The 17,048-nt window shown below is 40.4% G+C and overlaps 1 protein-coding gene across 1 annotated transcript in view; it reads left to right on the top strand.

Moving 5' to 3' along the window:
* limk1a (LIM domain kinase 1a) overlaps window positions 1-17,048 on the top strand; it is a 54,127-nt gene that overhangs the window by 18,600 nt on the left and 18,479 nt on the right. The window contains 1 exon segment of the mRNA XM_018681195.2: window positions 8,471-8,609. Within this exon segment, the coding sequence (XP_018536711.1) occupies window positions 8,471-8,609 (139 nt within the window).

Here is a 17,048-nt window from a genome sequence, read left to right as displayed (position 1 = left end):
AAAGAAAGAAAGAAAAGGTCAGAGGAGCAGACTGAAGCCTGACTGGCTGAGGGATTTCCTGGCATCGCCCACCACATCACCCACTACAGAGCGAGGGGGGTTAGCAGGAGGCGATGAGGTAATGCCTCTTTTTTTATGTGAGAGGGTGACATCATGACTGTGGCATTCTCCGTTGCCATGGAGAGGGAGGAGGGAGAGGGGGCTGATAAAACAGGGGGCACAGAAAGGGAAATGTGGGAATCAGACAAATGTGTCTGTGCTGGGTCTGTTAATGTGCAAAAGCAAAACAAATTATACCAGTTCATTTTTTTTTATCACTTTTATTTCTAAAAAGCTTAAAATATTTTACAAAAGAAAGGGGGTGGAGAGGAGGCAAACAATAATAAAGTGTGGGAACCGCTTTGGATGTACACTTTAGTCCCTCTGTTTACTCCATGACCTTGACTTTATCCAAAATTATTGTGTCCTTGTTGCAGAGAGGGTGATCTATTTCTGCCATTTTATGAGTGCCCCTCTAATTCCTCAGGGAAAATAAATATGGTTCATCACATTTTGGTCTTCAAGATCAAATTTCTTTTTCAATTTCTTAATTTTTCTACCTTGAATTAATATGCAAAAGGCAGTTATACCTTTGTTCTTCCACAGCCAAATTATTCTAATAGGTACTGTCTTATAAATTTGTCTGTGTGGAGGTTTGGGAATTCTCCTGGAAAATGTTCGAAGTGGAAATCTTGGCTCTGGATAAGGAATCCTGGTCTATTTATGTCTCCTCTGAGGGGGAAGAGAGAGGAGTCTCCCCCAGACAGTCTGCCATTTCCTCAGCTTGACTTTCACCCGTCTACGTCCGTGTGTGTGTGCCTGTTAATGTGTGTGTGTGTTCATCTGTCCAACCCACAACCCCCCCAGCCTCTTTCCCAGAGGTTGTATTTTCTCTTTGTCTGCAAGGATTTCAGCTTAGCCTGCAAGTACAGTAACAACAGCTGAGCGCTCTGACGATTTCATGAAGCAGACACATTTGTTTTTGTCACTGTCAGACTCCATTCTCCTGACATTTATTGTCTGATTTTTACTTGAAGACTTGACCGAGCAGTGTATTGGCTTATTGATCACGAGTACTCAAAGCGTTTCTGCTGTCTTTGCAGGCAGAGAGGAGATGGATGTCCTTCTGAGCTTGACGCAGATGATGGAAGATTTAATAATTAATGAGGAGATACACACACGTGCATGTGTATGTCTGTATGTGTGTGTGTGTAGATTCTTGAGAGGTGTAGTTCCTCGTAAATCTTTCAGCTTTGCATCTGTCAGTTAGTAATGATCCTGCTCCACACCTCTACCAAGGCACACACACCATTTCCCTTTGACTCCTCTGCTTCCTGTAGCAGTGTCAGCCTGCGCGTCATTTAATGACCTGTGGCTACATGTACACACACACACCCACACACACATCATTAAACGCTGACAAGAACTGGGTGGTCAGCAAGGCTTGTCTGGGAGTCAGATTAAATTCCAGTGTTATTTTACTGCGAGGCGTTTGAGGGCTCATCTTAAAAGGACACGCACTGAGATCAGAGAGTGAACAAAATACAAGAGCTACATGTTTGGGTGTAGTTCTTATATTGCTTTGCTCAAATTAGATCTGCATCAATTGGTCATCAATTAATGGATTAGATGATCGATAGAAATATAAATGACAACTTCGATTTCAATTCAATTAATGGTTTCAGTCATTTTTCAAGCAAAATAATGAAAAAGTGCCAAAATTCTTATCTTAGATTAGATTAGATTAACTGATAATCAGAATAATAGCTAGCTGCAGCTGAAGCTCAGATGTATACTACATACACATGTGGCAAAAGATAAAGACACTGCATCATCTTGGTGCAGTTTTAGTTGAGCAGCTGCTGCATGTATTCATATTTAAGACACAGCTGACATGTAAAACCACAAAGCTCTGCATGTCAGTTCAGCTTCAGCAACAGACAGCTGATATGACGGAAACATTTACCCTTAGGTAAATAATTAATTGTCTATCTGTATGTCTGCCATTTCCCTATATGTGTATAGGTGCATGTGTATGAGCTTAACCCAGTTTATTTTCACAAACAGAAAACTGGCCTCCACCTAATAATTATTTTTATTGTTGATTAATCTGCTGATTTGTATTCATGGATTAACTGTTAGGTCCAGAAAACACCTAAGAATAGTGAAAAAATACCTGAATCACATTTCCCACTGACATCTTCAAATGATTTGTTTTGTCCCAGTGACAGCCCAAAACCCAAAGATATTTAATTCATTACCATATATGACAAATAAAAGCACATTTTAAAAGCTGGAACCAGAAAATATTTGACATTTTTTGCTTTAAAAATGACTGAAACTTGGAATTGATAAATTTTTTGTTAATCATCTGATTGTTTTATCTGCAGTTTAAACCCACATAAACAAAAAGTACTGTAAAAAAAAAAATAGTGTAACGTCTTTTTATGTATCTTTTATATACAGAATGATTACCTACTGTATGTTTATGCAGATGACCCAGTACTCTCATTTGTTAAGGCATCTGTATGTCATCGCGTCTCGCTCAATATATTTCCATTTTCATCTTCTTCAGCACTTCAGTCCCTCGGGAGTTTTGACTCCATTCATCTACTCAGACCTGATGTTTTTTCATACAACTTCAGCCCATTCATATCAGTTGGGACAAATTAATCTTGTTAGGTATTGACCTGGGCCGGGCCGTCAGCATGATAAATAGAATGCAGGGTCTTTCAAAAGCACATTACATCATGAAACTGTCCAATGAGATCATCTCAGTGGGAATAATGAATATGAATAATAGCAGACTGATAAAGAGCAGCACATGGATAACTCATCGAGCAAACCACACACACATTTTTTATTCATATGTCCACAAAATTTAAACGTAATAATTTATTTTTTTTCGATTGATTTCATTTAACATATTGAGATTCAAAACAACCTTTTTTGCTCTGTCACTTCTAAAATACCAAGAGCGATTTCCTCTATAGTGATTTCACCATTTGAATATTTTGGTAAAACTACCTAATATTTTACAATGGAGAAATGTCAGGGAAAAAATGTTGAAATATTTATAGGCATGCCTGTGGACTGCAGTGTTAGTCGGTCCACCACGTTGATTCAGACTAAAATATCTCAACTACTATTGAATGTAATGTCATAAAATCTTTTGCAGATATTCATGGTCCCCAGAGGATGAATTGTAACAGCTCAGGTAATCCTCTGACTCCTGGTCGCCCATTTGGGAAACACTGACCCAAAGATTTTCTCTAAGAGTATGAAAAGTAGCCATCACAAATTACAGACACCGAGTGACTAAATGTGACAGCACTCAGGCGGAGTCAGATGTTAGGTGAGAGGCCAGGGAAAAGGCTGCCTCCTTTTGACCTGGAAAAGGAATTTATGACTCTCTCAGACACTTTTACTAATTCCATCAGGGATTTGAGCTGGAGGAGGAAGGGGGGGGGCAGTTACAGATTTACTAATGTTCCCCCTTCATTTTCATGTTCTCCGTCATTGGTTGTTTCCTGACCCTCAGGGAATCCTGCTGGGTTTCATGTCTGAAATCTGCTCTGCTCCCTCTCACTTGTTTGCAGGAGATACTTATGTCCGAGCAGCCTTTTGTTTGTCTTTGACTTTTTTCTTGTCGGTCATTGTATCTTCAACCAATCAAACCACCCATGCTATTTAGTCTTTATTATCTTTTTGTTTGCCCTTTCTGATATTGCTTTCTCCCTACACTCTATTGCAGATTTTCTCAAACTCATTTCTCACTCTGTTGACCTTGAATATAATTATTGATTGCTAAGCAAATACACGTGCAATATTTTGTTTTTGTATACTTTTTATTTTCTCAGTTTTGCACACTAAATTGGCAGAGCTTAACAGAGTGTGAGAAACTGATTTTCGGAGCTTCATAGCAGAGTGGGCAAAGACTCTCATTGAGTCTTTCACACTGATAATCCTCTTACACGTCTGTGCTGACTCACACGTAAACACAGTCACACAAAAAATGCCCAAATGTGAGCACACAAACACACGTTGACACACTTTTACTGCAATCTTGGAATACACGTTAATTTTTATTGTGGTATTCTTTCCATCCATGGGAGTTGTAACTGAGTGCTGCTGTCTGTTTTCTCTACCTCTGAGATAAGATTCTTGTCCTGGAGGCGTCTCCATCTGGGAGTCACTAATGTATTCACTCATATCTTTAATACTCTGCTGCCACTCCCAGCTCTGCTCAGTGCATTAAGATCACTCTTCCCTGTGTGTGTATGTGTGTGTGTGTGTGTGTGCAGAGTGAACGCTAGCACATCTATGTGCACCTTTGTGTATCCTCCCCAGGTATGACTTTGCCTCAGCAGGGGTTTGCAGTGTGTGTGTGTGTGTGTGTGTGTGTGTGCGTGCAGTGAAAGGCAGTTATTGAGCGGCAGAAAGAGCCAAGACAGCTGAGTAGCTCCTGGCTCGGTGCTGCGGACGTCTTCTGAAAGCCTTGACCCACTTCCAAGTCCCCCCCCCCCCCCCCCCAAACACGCTGCATACTGAAGCAGCCCTGCCACAATCTGCTGAGCTGCAGTGAAGCTCTGCATGCAGACACTGAAGAGAGTGGGTGTGTCTGTGTGTCTGTCTAATAAATAAATCGTAAGTGTGTCTGTATGTGCTGCAAGGTTATGTGTGTGTGTACACTGTGTATGCACGGGCTGACAGTAGGTACAAGACCTCGGGCAAAGTCATAGCGAACTGCTGCTTCTGCTGAATATTTTAATGAGTCCTTCACTAGTTGTTACTTTTTCACCAAACATGTTTACCAGCAGAGAGGGAGGAAGGGAGTGGAGACATGGAGCTGCAAAGATCCAGTTCAGATTTAAGCCCTTGCAGAGCAATTCTGCTGCAGAGTGGAACAGTTTTTTATTACTGAGTAATCTGCTGATCATTTTGTTCACTAACTGACAAATTATTGATTCCATTACTTGTCAAAAAATTGTGAAAAATGCCCATCACAATATCCTGTAGTCCAAAGTAACATCTTTAAATATCTTGTCTCATCCACTAGCAGTCCCAAACCCAAGGATATTCAATAGATTTTCCAAAAAAGAGAAAGAAAAGCAGCAATCCTCATAAGTAAGAATCATTTCACATGACTGTGTAAATTAAGTGACACAAGACAAAGTATGCATTATAGTTATGTGTTATTGTAATTTAATCTTGAAAGTAATGTTCAGTTTTAACATTCAGTGTTTCGTGATGATATTCAAACCTGACCTGACTACCTCGATATGCTTCAGCTTCTGTAGAGTTCAGACTGAGTTGAAGGCTATATATCAAATTTGCCTCTCTACTGAATTTATTACAGCCACAAGGCCCTACCCAGGCATTTGCACAGCAATATGTAATGTGTCAAGGGGAGGGTTAGTTACGGTCAGTACAGTTTACATGCACACTCAGTTTCAGTGGTTGACTGTTTTAAATCATGGCCCATGAGAAGTTTGAACCCAAGCTGTCCTTAACCAGAAAAAAAGTATGATTCATAGAGCATGAAATAACCTGTATTGTGCAGATAAACATAATATCTTTGCTTTCTTTGGTTTCTTCAGCAAGCCAAAGCCACAGGACAGCGTAATGGTTTGTTTTGTTTTTGTTTTTTTTCCAATTGTACATCACATCCAGACACCAAAAACCCCACAATGCCACTTCAACGAGCCACTGAAGCCATGTACTCTGATATTTTTAACGCAGACAGGCCTGGGTGGTTTAAAGCTGATGGGAGGGAAGTTCTGCGTGAAGGACTGGAGACACTCACTTGGTCATGGCTGTTAGACACAGAGATTTAGACAGATTACAAACAGGCACGCACAAGCCTGCAGGCACGTAAGCGGTGCACTTACTCACTAATGTATGAATGTTTATACCATACGCGAGGGGATTAGCACACAGTTTGGACACACACAGAGCTGGTGTGCTCGCTTACATGAAGATGCAATGTTTACAAACAAGTTATCAGTGGATATGTGCAGATAGAGACTCACTGTCTGATCAGCTGGAAGATCGGTGAGGAGATCAGTTTTCACTTGATATGTTCAACAGAAACTCTTGAGTCATATGAGATGGTTAACATCCTCTTTCCTGTGAAGTAGCTCTTACTGTTACCTACCAGGAAATAACCTTTACTCACCTGTTTTCGTCATTATTTTTGAGCTGCATGTGCAGCAGCCTGTGCCACGTTATTTGCATTGTAAGTGAACTCGGAAGGTGTGTGTGTGTGTGTGTGTGTGTGTGTGTGTGGTGGTGTGTGTGTGTCATTCATCCTCCACACGCACTCTTTATCACCGTATCATCGCCTTCTGTCTGTCTCCGTCTCTTTATCATCCGCCCTTCACTCTGTCAGCATCTGATTCTATCAGGCTGACGTCACTCTGGACTTTTACAGCAGTTTGTTATTGGACTCTGGTGACAGACTTGAGCTCATGTTTGATAGATGAATGTGTCGTGATGCTGCTCAGTACCAGACTGTTTGTACAACAGGTAGACTGATGTGGTGTGACCTGGAAAAAGACAAACTTAACACCATGATCAGATTAACCTCCTACATTTCCTGTTGGATCCCTATTGTGCCTGAGTATACATACACCCAGAAACCAGCCACTGTTTTAAAGATGAAGCAATTAGATGATTAATCGATTGACGGAAAATTAAGTGGCAATGACTTTGTTGTGTTTTATTTATGTTTGGTTCTATCTTCTCAAACGTGAATAGTTTTGAATGACAGTGAACTCAACATCTTTGTATTTTTGACTACAATTTAAATATGCTCATTTGGACTTCAGGGAGATACACTGACCAGTCAATTGATTATTAAGCTTTACTGATACCACAACACAACACAGCATAAATGAAAACAATAAGCTCTTAAAACTAGATATTAACACACACATTCTCTAGAAGACAAGGTGAGAAGATGGAGGAGGATGGAGCACTCACTTGATATTGTTCTTTAGCAGCGCACATTTCAAACAAATTTGTCATTAATCAAATAATCCAGACCCAATCCCCCAGACTGTTGATGCTCTCAGCAATATCTAATATCTAGTCCTGTAACCTCAGCACTCTGTGAGTCAAATTACAGTCAAAACAAGCATCAGTGATATGCAGTGCTGTGCAAAAGTTTTATGCTAGTGGAAAAACTTGGCAGGTCAGTTTTTCCAACAGTGTTTCTTTATCATATAATCCCAGTCTGACTCCGTGATGTTGAGGTCAGGACTCTGTGGGGGCCAGACCATCTGTTGCAGGACTACTTGTTCTTCTTGTCAGTGAAACCAGTTCATCGTGACTCTGGCTGTATGTTTGGGCTTGTTGTCTTGTTGCAGAATGAATCAGGGACTGATCAGATGCCAACCTTGATGGTACTGTGTGATGGATCAGAGTCTGAGCATTGAAAGTACTTAAAACATTCACACAGTGCTATAACCTGATTTCTTAGCAAACATTAATTTAAATTTTTGTTTAACTTTAAAATCTTTGACTTAATCCAGTATTTGGATCCCATCAGCTTCCACAAAGTGGTTGCTGTCTTCCTCAGGTCCACATATTGACGTAATGTTTAACCAATAAATATGGGATTCCTTGTGGTTGTCTGAGTAAACACACACACTCTGCTCTGAGAAGCATGTTGTTGTAGTTGACCACAATGATATTGTTTTGTCTTTGTGTTCTTCCCTTTGGTCATAACTCTTGTGTTTTTTAAGGTTCAGTCATAGTCAAATGTTTTGGTGTGATCTCATTTGTCTGTTCCACTTCAGCTGGGGTGGTTTGTGATATGTCCACAAAGGGACTTATTATCACCATGAAAACTATAATTTGGGGCCCTGTAGGGTGGCATTTGGAGGATTAAAATAGGGTTTACAGAGTACAGTACAACATAATATTCTGTCGACACAATAACAACTTCATTTGGTGTGCACTTTTTAAAATTCTAAAGCTCTGAACACACTGGTGATGCTTTCTGCTTTTTCTGCTCACTCAGATTTAGAAATATGTCACAATTAATACTGAAAATAAGCATTGATTAATCAGTTATTAATCAGCCATTGTCACAGTAAATTAATTGTTTACGTTATTTTCAAGCAAAATGATAAATATTGTCTGGTCTCAGCTTTTCAAATGTCAGGCTGTGCAGAATATTTTCATTCTGTATCACTGTATTATTGTAAATTGAATATCTTTGGTTTGTACTCAGTTGTGCAATTTAAACCCATCACTTCGGGCTCTGGGACTTTATGATAGGTGTTCACTATTTTTGACAGTTCTCTCTTATTTCTGCAGATTTCTATGTGTCACTCATGTTCAGTGCTGATTTAAATTTGAACTGACTATATTTTATCTTTAAATGTCCAACCGCTCATGTGTCTCTTTTCTCTTCTTCTGTCAGATGTTGTGAGTGCAGCGCCTCGCTGTCCCACTGGTATTACGAAAAAGATGGCCGGCTCTTCTGCAAGAAGCACTACTGGGCCAAATTCGGGGAGCTGTGCCACGGCTGCAATGATCCGATCACCACCGGCCTCATCATGGTAAGAGGATCTATCCTCTGACTCTCATTTCTCATCACCTCCGTGGTTCTTTGTTTGCTGATAAACCTCAAGTTACAGCTGAGGACTGTGACACTCGCAGTACACACAAACATGCAAGAGGATAAACACATGCACACACGCACACCTGCGTCCATACATTGACAGCCACATTGGCGGGCGTGTGCCAACATATGTACACACGCACGTAGGATCTGTGCCAGACCTGTAACTGACCCTGATGCCTTTGCCTGCTTTATTAGATTGCTTTACAGACCACCAGTGAAAGTTGGAGCTGTTGTTGTGACATAGGAGAGCAGAGGAGGTTCATGTGCTGAATAGATGTGGTCACAGCACCGGAAAGTAGATAAACAATAGACTCGGCCTCTGCTGATAAGTGCTGCTGCATTATAGAGAAGACAAGATGCCAGCATCAAAGGAGAGTTGTGTCTGTTTGTTGATTAGTGATGGAATCACACACATTCAGAGCTTGGAAAAGCTGATGAATACTGTATGTCGGTGTAATAAAGTACATTGTGTTTGTGTTTTTGAAGGCTGTATTTCCTAATGTGCAAAGCCAGCGGTAGCACAAATGCAGGTGCAATGTGATTTTCATTGGGCACTGGTCTATTTTTGTGCCTGTTTGGTAATTTCCTCGCTCCAGATGAACTCACCTCTGCTGGGGTGGTTGGAGAGGTGCAGCTGAAGCTCTGTTTGTGCTGATGAGGCTGATTTTGGTGCTCTTTTCAAATAGAAACAAACAAATAGAAACTCAGACCTAGTTTTATGTATAGTTTTACTATAGACTGAAATACAACAAACAATGAAATACAACTTTAATGCAGTCACGCCTTGTTTTTTTAATGGCTGGAAAGATTATTTGCTCAATCATTTAGTTGATCAATGGAAAGTGAATCTACATCTGCAACTATTTTAATTATTTACATCAAATTTTCGAGCTTGAGTTCGAGTTGAGATGTTTTGCCAGTTTCTCTGAAAAGTGACAGAGCAGTTGGACTTTGCTTCATGCATAATATACAGTCTCACTACCTGTAAGTAAGAAACAGGTGGGTGTATTTAGAAACATGGTCATTGTGTAGAGCTGATCCATGTTCAACAACAGCAGGATTTATGAAGTGCATATTCCTCCCCGCTCACTCATCACTGGGAAACTTTGCAGAGTTGGTTTTGATAATCCGAGTGGTGTTCACACCACCCAGTGAGGTAAAATTAGAATTATCAGCTGTGGCAACAGACGATATGAAAACTATGTCAGCTGTGTGTGGAAACATGCGAGGCTCATACTCTGGCAAAACTACCGCCTGAGCACTTTGCATGAAGTTCTTATGACAGGGAAATTATTCACAGAAAACACTGGTGAATCATTTGCATTTCAGAGGGAGTAGGCTCGGACAGTAAATTTAAGTGCTATTTGAAGGGATTTTACATAAATTATCTCAAATTGCAATTCAGTCTTATGCAATTAGTATTGTGTATTTAACTAGTGTGTTGTTGTTCAAATTTCTTTGTAAATTATTCAATGATTAAAAGAAGTTGAGCTCACCCAAAATCAATCAATAAAACCCTGACTGTTTGTGGTCCCTTTATAGGAGAAGCATTCGTTACACATATAATCTGCCTTCTCTGACACGTGTGCCTCCAGGTTGGATTCTGCAGCCGTCATGTGTCATGGTCACGATGAGCAGAAATTATTCATGGCCTGGCCTTTCTCTGCATCTCTGAGTGTGTGTGTGTGTGTGTGTGTGTGCATGTGTGTATTTTATCATTTACATGGCCTCCAGACAGCTTGCCCTTTGCAGTGCAATCTCCGTAATGAAACATGTAGGAGAGTCTAAAGTGAATTAGGTGAAGAGATTGCTACACCACCTTTACTTTTCTCTCTCCTTCTCTGGTTTATTGCTCTGTTTGCAGTGCAAAGACACTGATTGACTGTCTCTGCAGTTACACTTGAGAAAAATCTTAGATAGGTCAGCCAGCCAGGCTTCATTGCCAAGATGGCCGGACCAATTGTATTACCGACCAAGGTCAGGTCCCTACGTCTGTGCCACGCCCAGAGAGAAGGAGAAGCGGCACAATCCTGTTTTTAAAATTCACTGGTGCCACTGCACCTGAAAAAGCTGCTGTCACAGTCAGTGAAAACACTTTGAGCTTCATGATGCAGTGATGAGTCAGAGACTGCAGACACAGAGACGTAGAGCTGATGGTCAGCCAGAAAAAAACATTCAATGAGTAAAGAATGAGCTGTGTTTGCATTTCATGGGATGTCCACCACAAAGGCTGAAAAAACATGATTTGGTCAGGTCATGGGCCAGTTTCCTATTTCAAGGTTGAAACATTTAAGTTTCAACATTTTTAGGATTTTCTCATTGACCACTGTAGTCATTATTACACTGATTATATCAAATAAAGTAACAGACAGTGAATTTTGTCAGGACAACAGTAAGTTCTTTAATTTAATAAAACAATCATTTGTTTGTTGTTTGGTCAGGAGCTTTCAATTGTATTACTCTCTTACTTATGGCTCTCTTCAGGAATATTAAGTTTCCTCTGTTGGTATGGAACTACAAATGTTCAAACTTTCCATTATTCTTAGCACTCGAGGGACTTCTCCTGCGTGTCTGTTCAGTTGTTTTATGGTTGAAAACTCCAGACCAAGCATATAAGTTGACCCTGAGCCGAGATTTTTTTTGTTTGCTGCATGTTCTGAGGTCAAGAATGAGCCGTTGAGCTCAAAATAACTTACTTGTTGGTGAACATAGACAGTGTTCTCTGTTTCATAGAGTTGGTTGTATTTACTTCACATTGTTTTGTCAGTAACTGCAGCTGCCCTGTGGATGGGGCCATTGTCCTAACTGATTACAATCTCTTACACTATAATATTATATTGAAGAGGCTGTCTGTGTGTGCCGGTGTGTGTATGCTTAGTTACAAACAGGTGTGTGTCTACAGCTTCATCTGCAGGCTCTGCTCCCATCAGCACCTTCAGCCTTGAGTAAACTGATAATAACTCAGCCAGAGGATGTTACTCAGTTATTTACTACCTTTACTCTGATTTGTGTGCACAATGCAGAGTTAACTTCTGTAATTGAATTTTCTCTTCTCCCGTCACTCCCTCATTCTGTCCATCCATCACTCCTCCTACTGACAGATGGATGTGCAGTAATCCCAGCCGTCTCCACATTCAGCTTAGAGTCAGTCAGCTTTTCTGCAAACAGCTCGTGGCTGAGAGCCAGCTGATGGGAGCGGGGCCAGGCATCGACCGGAGCCTGTTAGACGTCCAGAGTTTAGGAGAAGCTTCTGGTTTCACTGTTTCTCACTCTCACCATGTTATCTTTGCCACAGTTTTCTGTCATCAGCCTGCCTTCCTTACTCCTGTGTGTCTTTAAAGTGGACATCAGTTCCAGTGTAATTCAGGAGTAACCACTAGTTTGGGATTAATTGTTAGCATGAGAAGTCAAGGCTGGGTTATGATAGAAAAAGAAGTTCACGTGACATATTGTTTAATCACATTGGATAGCAAAAGAGTATAGAGCTGTTTCGAATGACCACACAGTGACCATCACAGAGAGGCATAAGATGTGCTAATCATTTATAAATGAAGATAACTGCACATTTAGAGTGTCACACTTGTTAACATGAAAAGTGACAGAAGTAGTTATGTAAAGAAAGAAAAAAATAATAGCTTTAGAAAGCAGCTCATAGCCTCCTTACTGTCTCACCTCAACACACCTGGATAATTGCTGTGTAAAGTGAGTGTGAATGTCAGATTGTGAGTTTCAGAAAATTGCATGATTGGTTGGAAACCCCCAACTCTGGCATTGGAAAGGTGTTGTGGAGAGAGATGTTCCTGACTGGCTTATGGAGAATTCTGGCAGCTTAAGACCTTCCCAATACGGATGCAGTGGTTCAGTCTTGCCAATGAAACTCATTGGCAAGACTGAGTATCAGCCATGGTGTGACCAATCCACTTCTTCACTGTCATCATACAACAATCTCTGCTATCAGTTTCATTTATTCAATCATGGTTGGCCACTGACTCCGTTAGTTTCTCAGTTAGCTCCACACAGTGTGTTATATAGATTTTCAATTTGGCGAAGAGAGCACTGGTTTCATATCTGTGCTCAGCATCAGCCGATGCCTCGAGTCCAGGTATCAGAAAGGGTATCTTGACAGAAAAAGTCAGATCAGTGCGTCCTGACTTACTGAAATTAGTTGGTTGGACATGAAGGTTACAAAATGAGTAAGAGCGAGTTTCTTTCCACAGAATAAGAATGATGAATCAGTCTGACACTGGTTGATCCATATGGTATTGATTTTGTAGTGAGGACATCTAAACTGCCCTAAAACTTTCTAGCACCAAACCTGTGGCTGTTTGTCCATCAGGTCCCATTTTTGTTTTTACATGACCAATAATGAATTTGCTGTTTTTTTGGATTATCATCATGTTAGTGCTTTGAAAAAAAGCCTCTGTCAGATGGTTATGGTTTGGACTGACTGACTAATCAGTTCAGATCTTGGGGACTTTCTGTTTTCTGTTCCTTTGTTTCTGAGATTGTACAACAAGTACAGAAATAACTGAAGGTGGAATCCAAGGCATTTCCTTGAAATCAGAAGGTCTTTTGGCATCATGTGTAATGTTATGAAATACAAATCACATTCTCTGACACAGTCTTCATTCCTTTCACCTCGTCTATAATGAATATTGTTTTTGGTTTCAGTTTGGTGCAAGTAAAGCAGACATGGACATCATGTCCATCATTGTCCTAAATAACAAACCTGACCTGGTGTGAATTTTTTTTCTTGAGTTTTGTCTCATTTAAAATGTGTTAAATTCTAAGGTTTATCCATTACCTGATTTTAACTTGACATGTTGTATGTCATGTTGTGTTGGAATAACTGACACTTAACTTTAGGTACTTTAATGATTTAACTGTTAAACCAGTGAAACAAAAGCAGTCGAACAGCGAGAGACATCAGGTTTGGGTTAAATGGCTTCTTTGTGTGTTTGTCATGTTGTATTCTTACTCTGTGAGTGGTCTAGACATAGTGTTCCCTACATGTGTGGTTCATATTGAGAAATAGAGATATTTTTTGGGTTGGCTGTCAAACAATGGAAAGTCCCATGTTTAAAGTGAACTTTATAAACTCCCACTGGTGTGAACTAGTTCTGTGTTTGAGTAGGAATCTGCCAATTGTTTCTGTAAATGCCTGATGATAGTTTCTTGCCTCTAAGTGAAGACAGACACATGTGTAATAAGATGTTGGGAAATGTTATTTGTTAAGATCTTGTTTCTGCTCAGGCTGAGATACTGTTTACTTGGCAACAGGATCAGCTGTTGATGATCTCATCAGTGACAGTGAACCCAGCGCTCTGTCACAGCGTAGAAAATGTTTTTCGCAGTATTTAGGAGTTCAGAGGTCGTGCTCACATGCAGAGGAAGGATGCAGCTGCTGGGGGCTGCATGCCTTGCTCAGGGACACATCAGCCTGATGTCTGCTCACTCTAATAGGGGTTCTAACTAAGGGTTTATGTTTTCTGTTTAAAATGTTGCAATCAGTATCTACACAGATCATAACCTGTCCGACAACCCTCAGCTGAGTATTTGTACATACTTGTTTAGCATTGCCTCTTTCCAGAGTGGAAACAGTGACGAAAGCAGCAGCCTCTGTGGGTTGAAATCTCCCCCCGTGGCACACTCGTGGGCTGCTGGGTTTCACTTCTGAGCTGACTACCAGCAGGTCTGACTAATCTTAAATTTTGGTTTTGCTATAGGTTTTGGGCACAGTAAATTGTTAATCTGCTCAGGTAGTGAACATAAAGCCACTGATATCACGTTTCACTGTTTCACTTTAAACAATTAGTAGTTTGTAGCTTTGATGTCGGGGCTACTTTGTCAACAAATTGAGATGTAATGTTATAGGCCTAAACACAATGTTACAGTAGTAGAAAAGATTTGTAAAGTAAGTTTACATAAAATTCATTTGATAACAATACCTTCCTGAAGTTTTCTAACAGTAGCCAGCATAAGTTTCTGGTCATACCAGACCAAGCAGCAACACCCCTGAGTGTCGTTAGAGCGAGGGTGTGTTTCATGACTTAGGAATTTAAATTTTTATTTGTAAGAAGAAGAATGTGTTATTTATTCTTTCCAAAGTTACACAGTCTCTCTTTAAAGGAAAGTTGCTTCTAAAAAATTGCTTTTTGTTGTTTTGTCTTGTTACTTGTTACATTTTTCAGATAATTGGCCAAATGAAGATGATGGGAGACAAATTATCAGCTGCCTGCAGACAGACATAATTTGAATTAAGAGAAGTAAAGGAGATAAATTTATTTTCAGACTTACTACAAGATACAGACATGTTTGTTCTGAGCTTAAGGCACAACTGACGCTTTATCTCACAAGAAGTGAACTACTACAACATATAAAAAATAAAATAATTGTGGGAAAAGCAAATCAGAGAAACATCAGATTGTTGATGTTTAAAAGTGAGAATACATAAGTGAAAATATAAGACAATAGTGAACACCAAAAGAGTTTTAAAAAGGTCACTTCCACTCTAAGACCTAGTATTTTGGAATTAGATGTGGAATTGGGTAAAATTAAACATTTTTTTTTTTTCTTTACTAATGTCCAATTTTGTTGTTTTAATCATCAGTAGAAATGCAACTGGATTTATAACCAAACAATAAACAATCTGATCATTCAAACTGAATGTAAACCCAGTATTGCCTGCAGTGATGCAACTTCCATGACTCTCACTGTAACATAATCACGTCTTCCTCGCTAACCATCTGTCTGTCTCCACTGCTTTAACATAAGAACCACCAGGCAGTGCAGACAGAGTGTGCATCTGACCATCTAATAATATCTGCCCACTCAGATGGCCCTCCAGCGCTGGCTCCTAGCGAGGGGAGGGGTCGACACTTCTCGGCATGAGGGACATGTTATGGACATGAAGTGAGACAACAAGGACAAGTGAGGCAGAGTTAGAGGGAGGAGGGTGGAGGGTGAAGGAGAGAGTGACGCAGCAGCAAAGATAAAGCTAGGAAGAGAGGAAGGGCAGGGCGAATAAATCAGCCAGATGCTATTAATAAAGATCACACAAGCAAATTATGTGTCTTTGTGCTCAGTGCTTTGTGATTGCAGCCTGTACTTCCCATCTAAAGACAGAAAACGCAATATAATCATTATTCTACATGTGACTAAAGGCTGCATCTCTGTTGAAAAGTGGAAATTTCTTATTTTGAAACCCTACAGGTCGTCATCTGATCAGACTGGAACAAGAGACTGATCTTTTGTGACCTGTTAAACTATTGACTATTTATTTAAACATTTAATTAAGCAGTCTACACAATATCAAACAACAACCTTACAAACAGTTTGAAGAAAAACATATGCTGTTCTCGTCAAAAATTGTAATGTCATTTTAAACTATAATTGAGACTAGTGTTGAAACTGCAATTGTGATGATTAACGATCAGTTACCAAGCAAAAATATCAACTTCTCAAATATAAAGATTTGCTTCTTTTTGTGTTTTTCATCATTGTAAGTTAGATATCTTTGGGATTTTGATTTGTAGTCACAGAAAATGCATCAAATTGAATTTGTTATCTAGGACTCTCAGGCATTTTTACACTGATTGACTGAGCAATAATCATTTAATTTTAAATATAGTCTACAGACTAATCAATAATGAAGATAGTCATTAGTCGCAGCTGTGATAAGGACATTTTATAGTGATCAGATGGACTCAAACAAAGCCTTTGTTTCACCTTTAACATAACAAAAGGTTCAGTACATAAACAAATAAGTCAAACTATTTCCTCACATAACATCCCATAACTCAGGCTTGTAACTGCCACTCTGTAGTTTTCACTTGTTTCAAAATGTGATTGCAGCATGGCAGAAGGAGGAGGAGGGGTGAGGAATTTACAGAAGACATCAGGAGCTGCGGGGGGTGGGGGTGGGGGCGGTTGAAGCCGCCGGCCGGCGCGTGTGCAAGAGGGGGCGGGGCCAAACAGGAAACGATGAGGTCATAGCAAAAGTGAGAGAGAGGAGTGGTGGGAGGGGGGGGAGTGACACTGATTCAGAGATGAGCTCAGCTGCAAAGGCGTGGACTGCTCTCTCTCTCTCTTTCTCTCTCTCCCTCCGCCCTCTCTACCCCTCAGAGCTGTGTCTCTCTGCCAGTGTTTTGTTGTGACAGCGGGGGGAATCGCCTGCCTCAGTAGAATGAACTGAAACAGCGAGGAGAGACGCCGGCTCTCGCTGACATGGTGGGAGACTTGTTTTTCTGGAGCTTCTGCTGTCTCAGGCTGTGGAAAAGGGACAAGAAGGTGAGGCTGTTCACATCTGCTCCTGCTGCTACTCTGAGATACCCGGTGTCTTGATGGATGATGTACAGTACAGCCATACATGAGC

Source organism: Lates calcarifer, linkage group LG21 (assembly GCF_001640805.2).
Source record: "Lates calcarifer isolate ASB-BC8 linkage group LG21, TLL_Latcal_v3, whole genome shotgun sequence".
In the NCBI taxonomy this organism is placed as follows: Eukaryota; Metazoa; Chordata; class Actinopteri; family Centropomidae; genus Lates; species Lates calcarifer.
The sequence above is the reverse complement of the archived record's forward strand: the minus strand, read 5'-3'. Positions and strand labels throughout refer to the sequence as shown.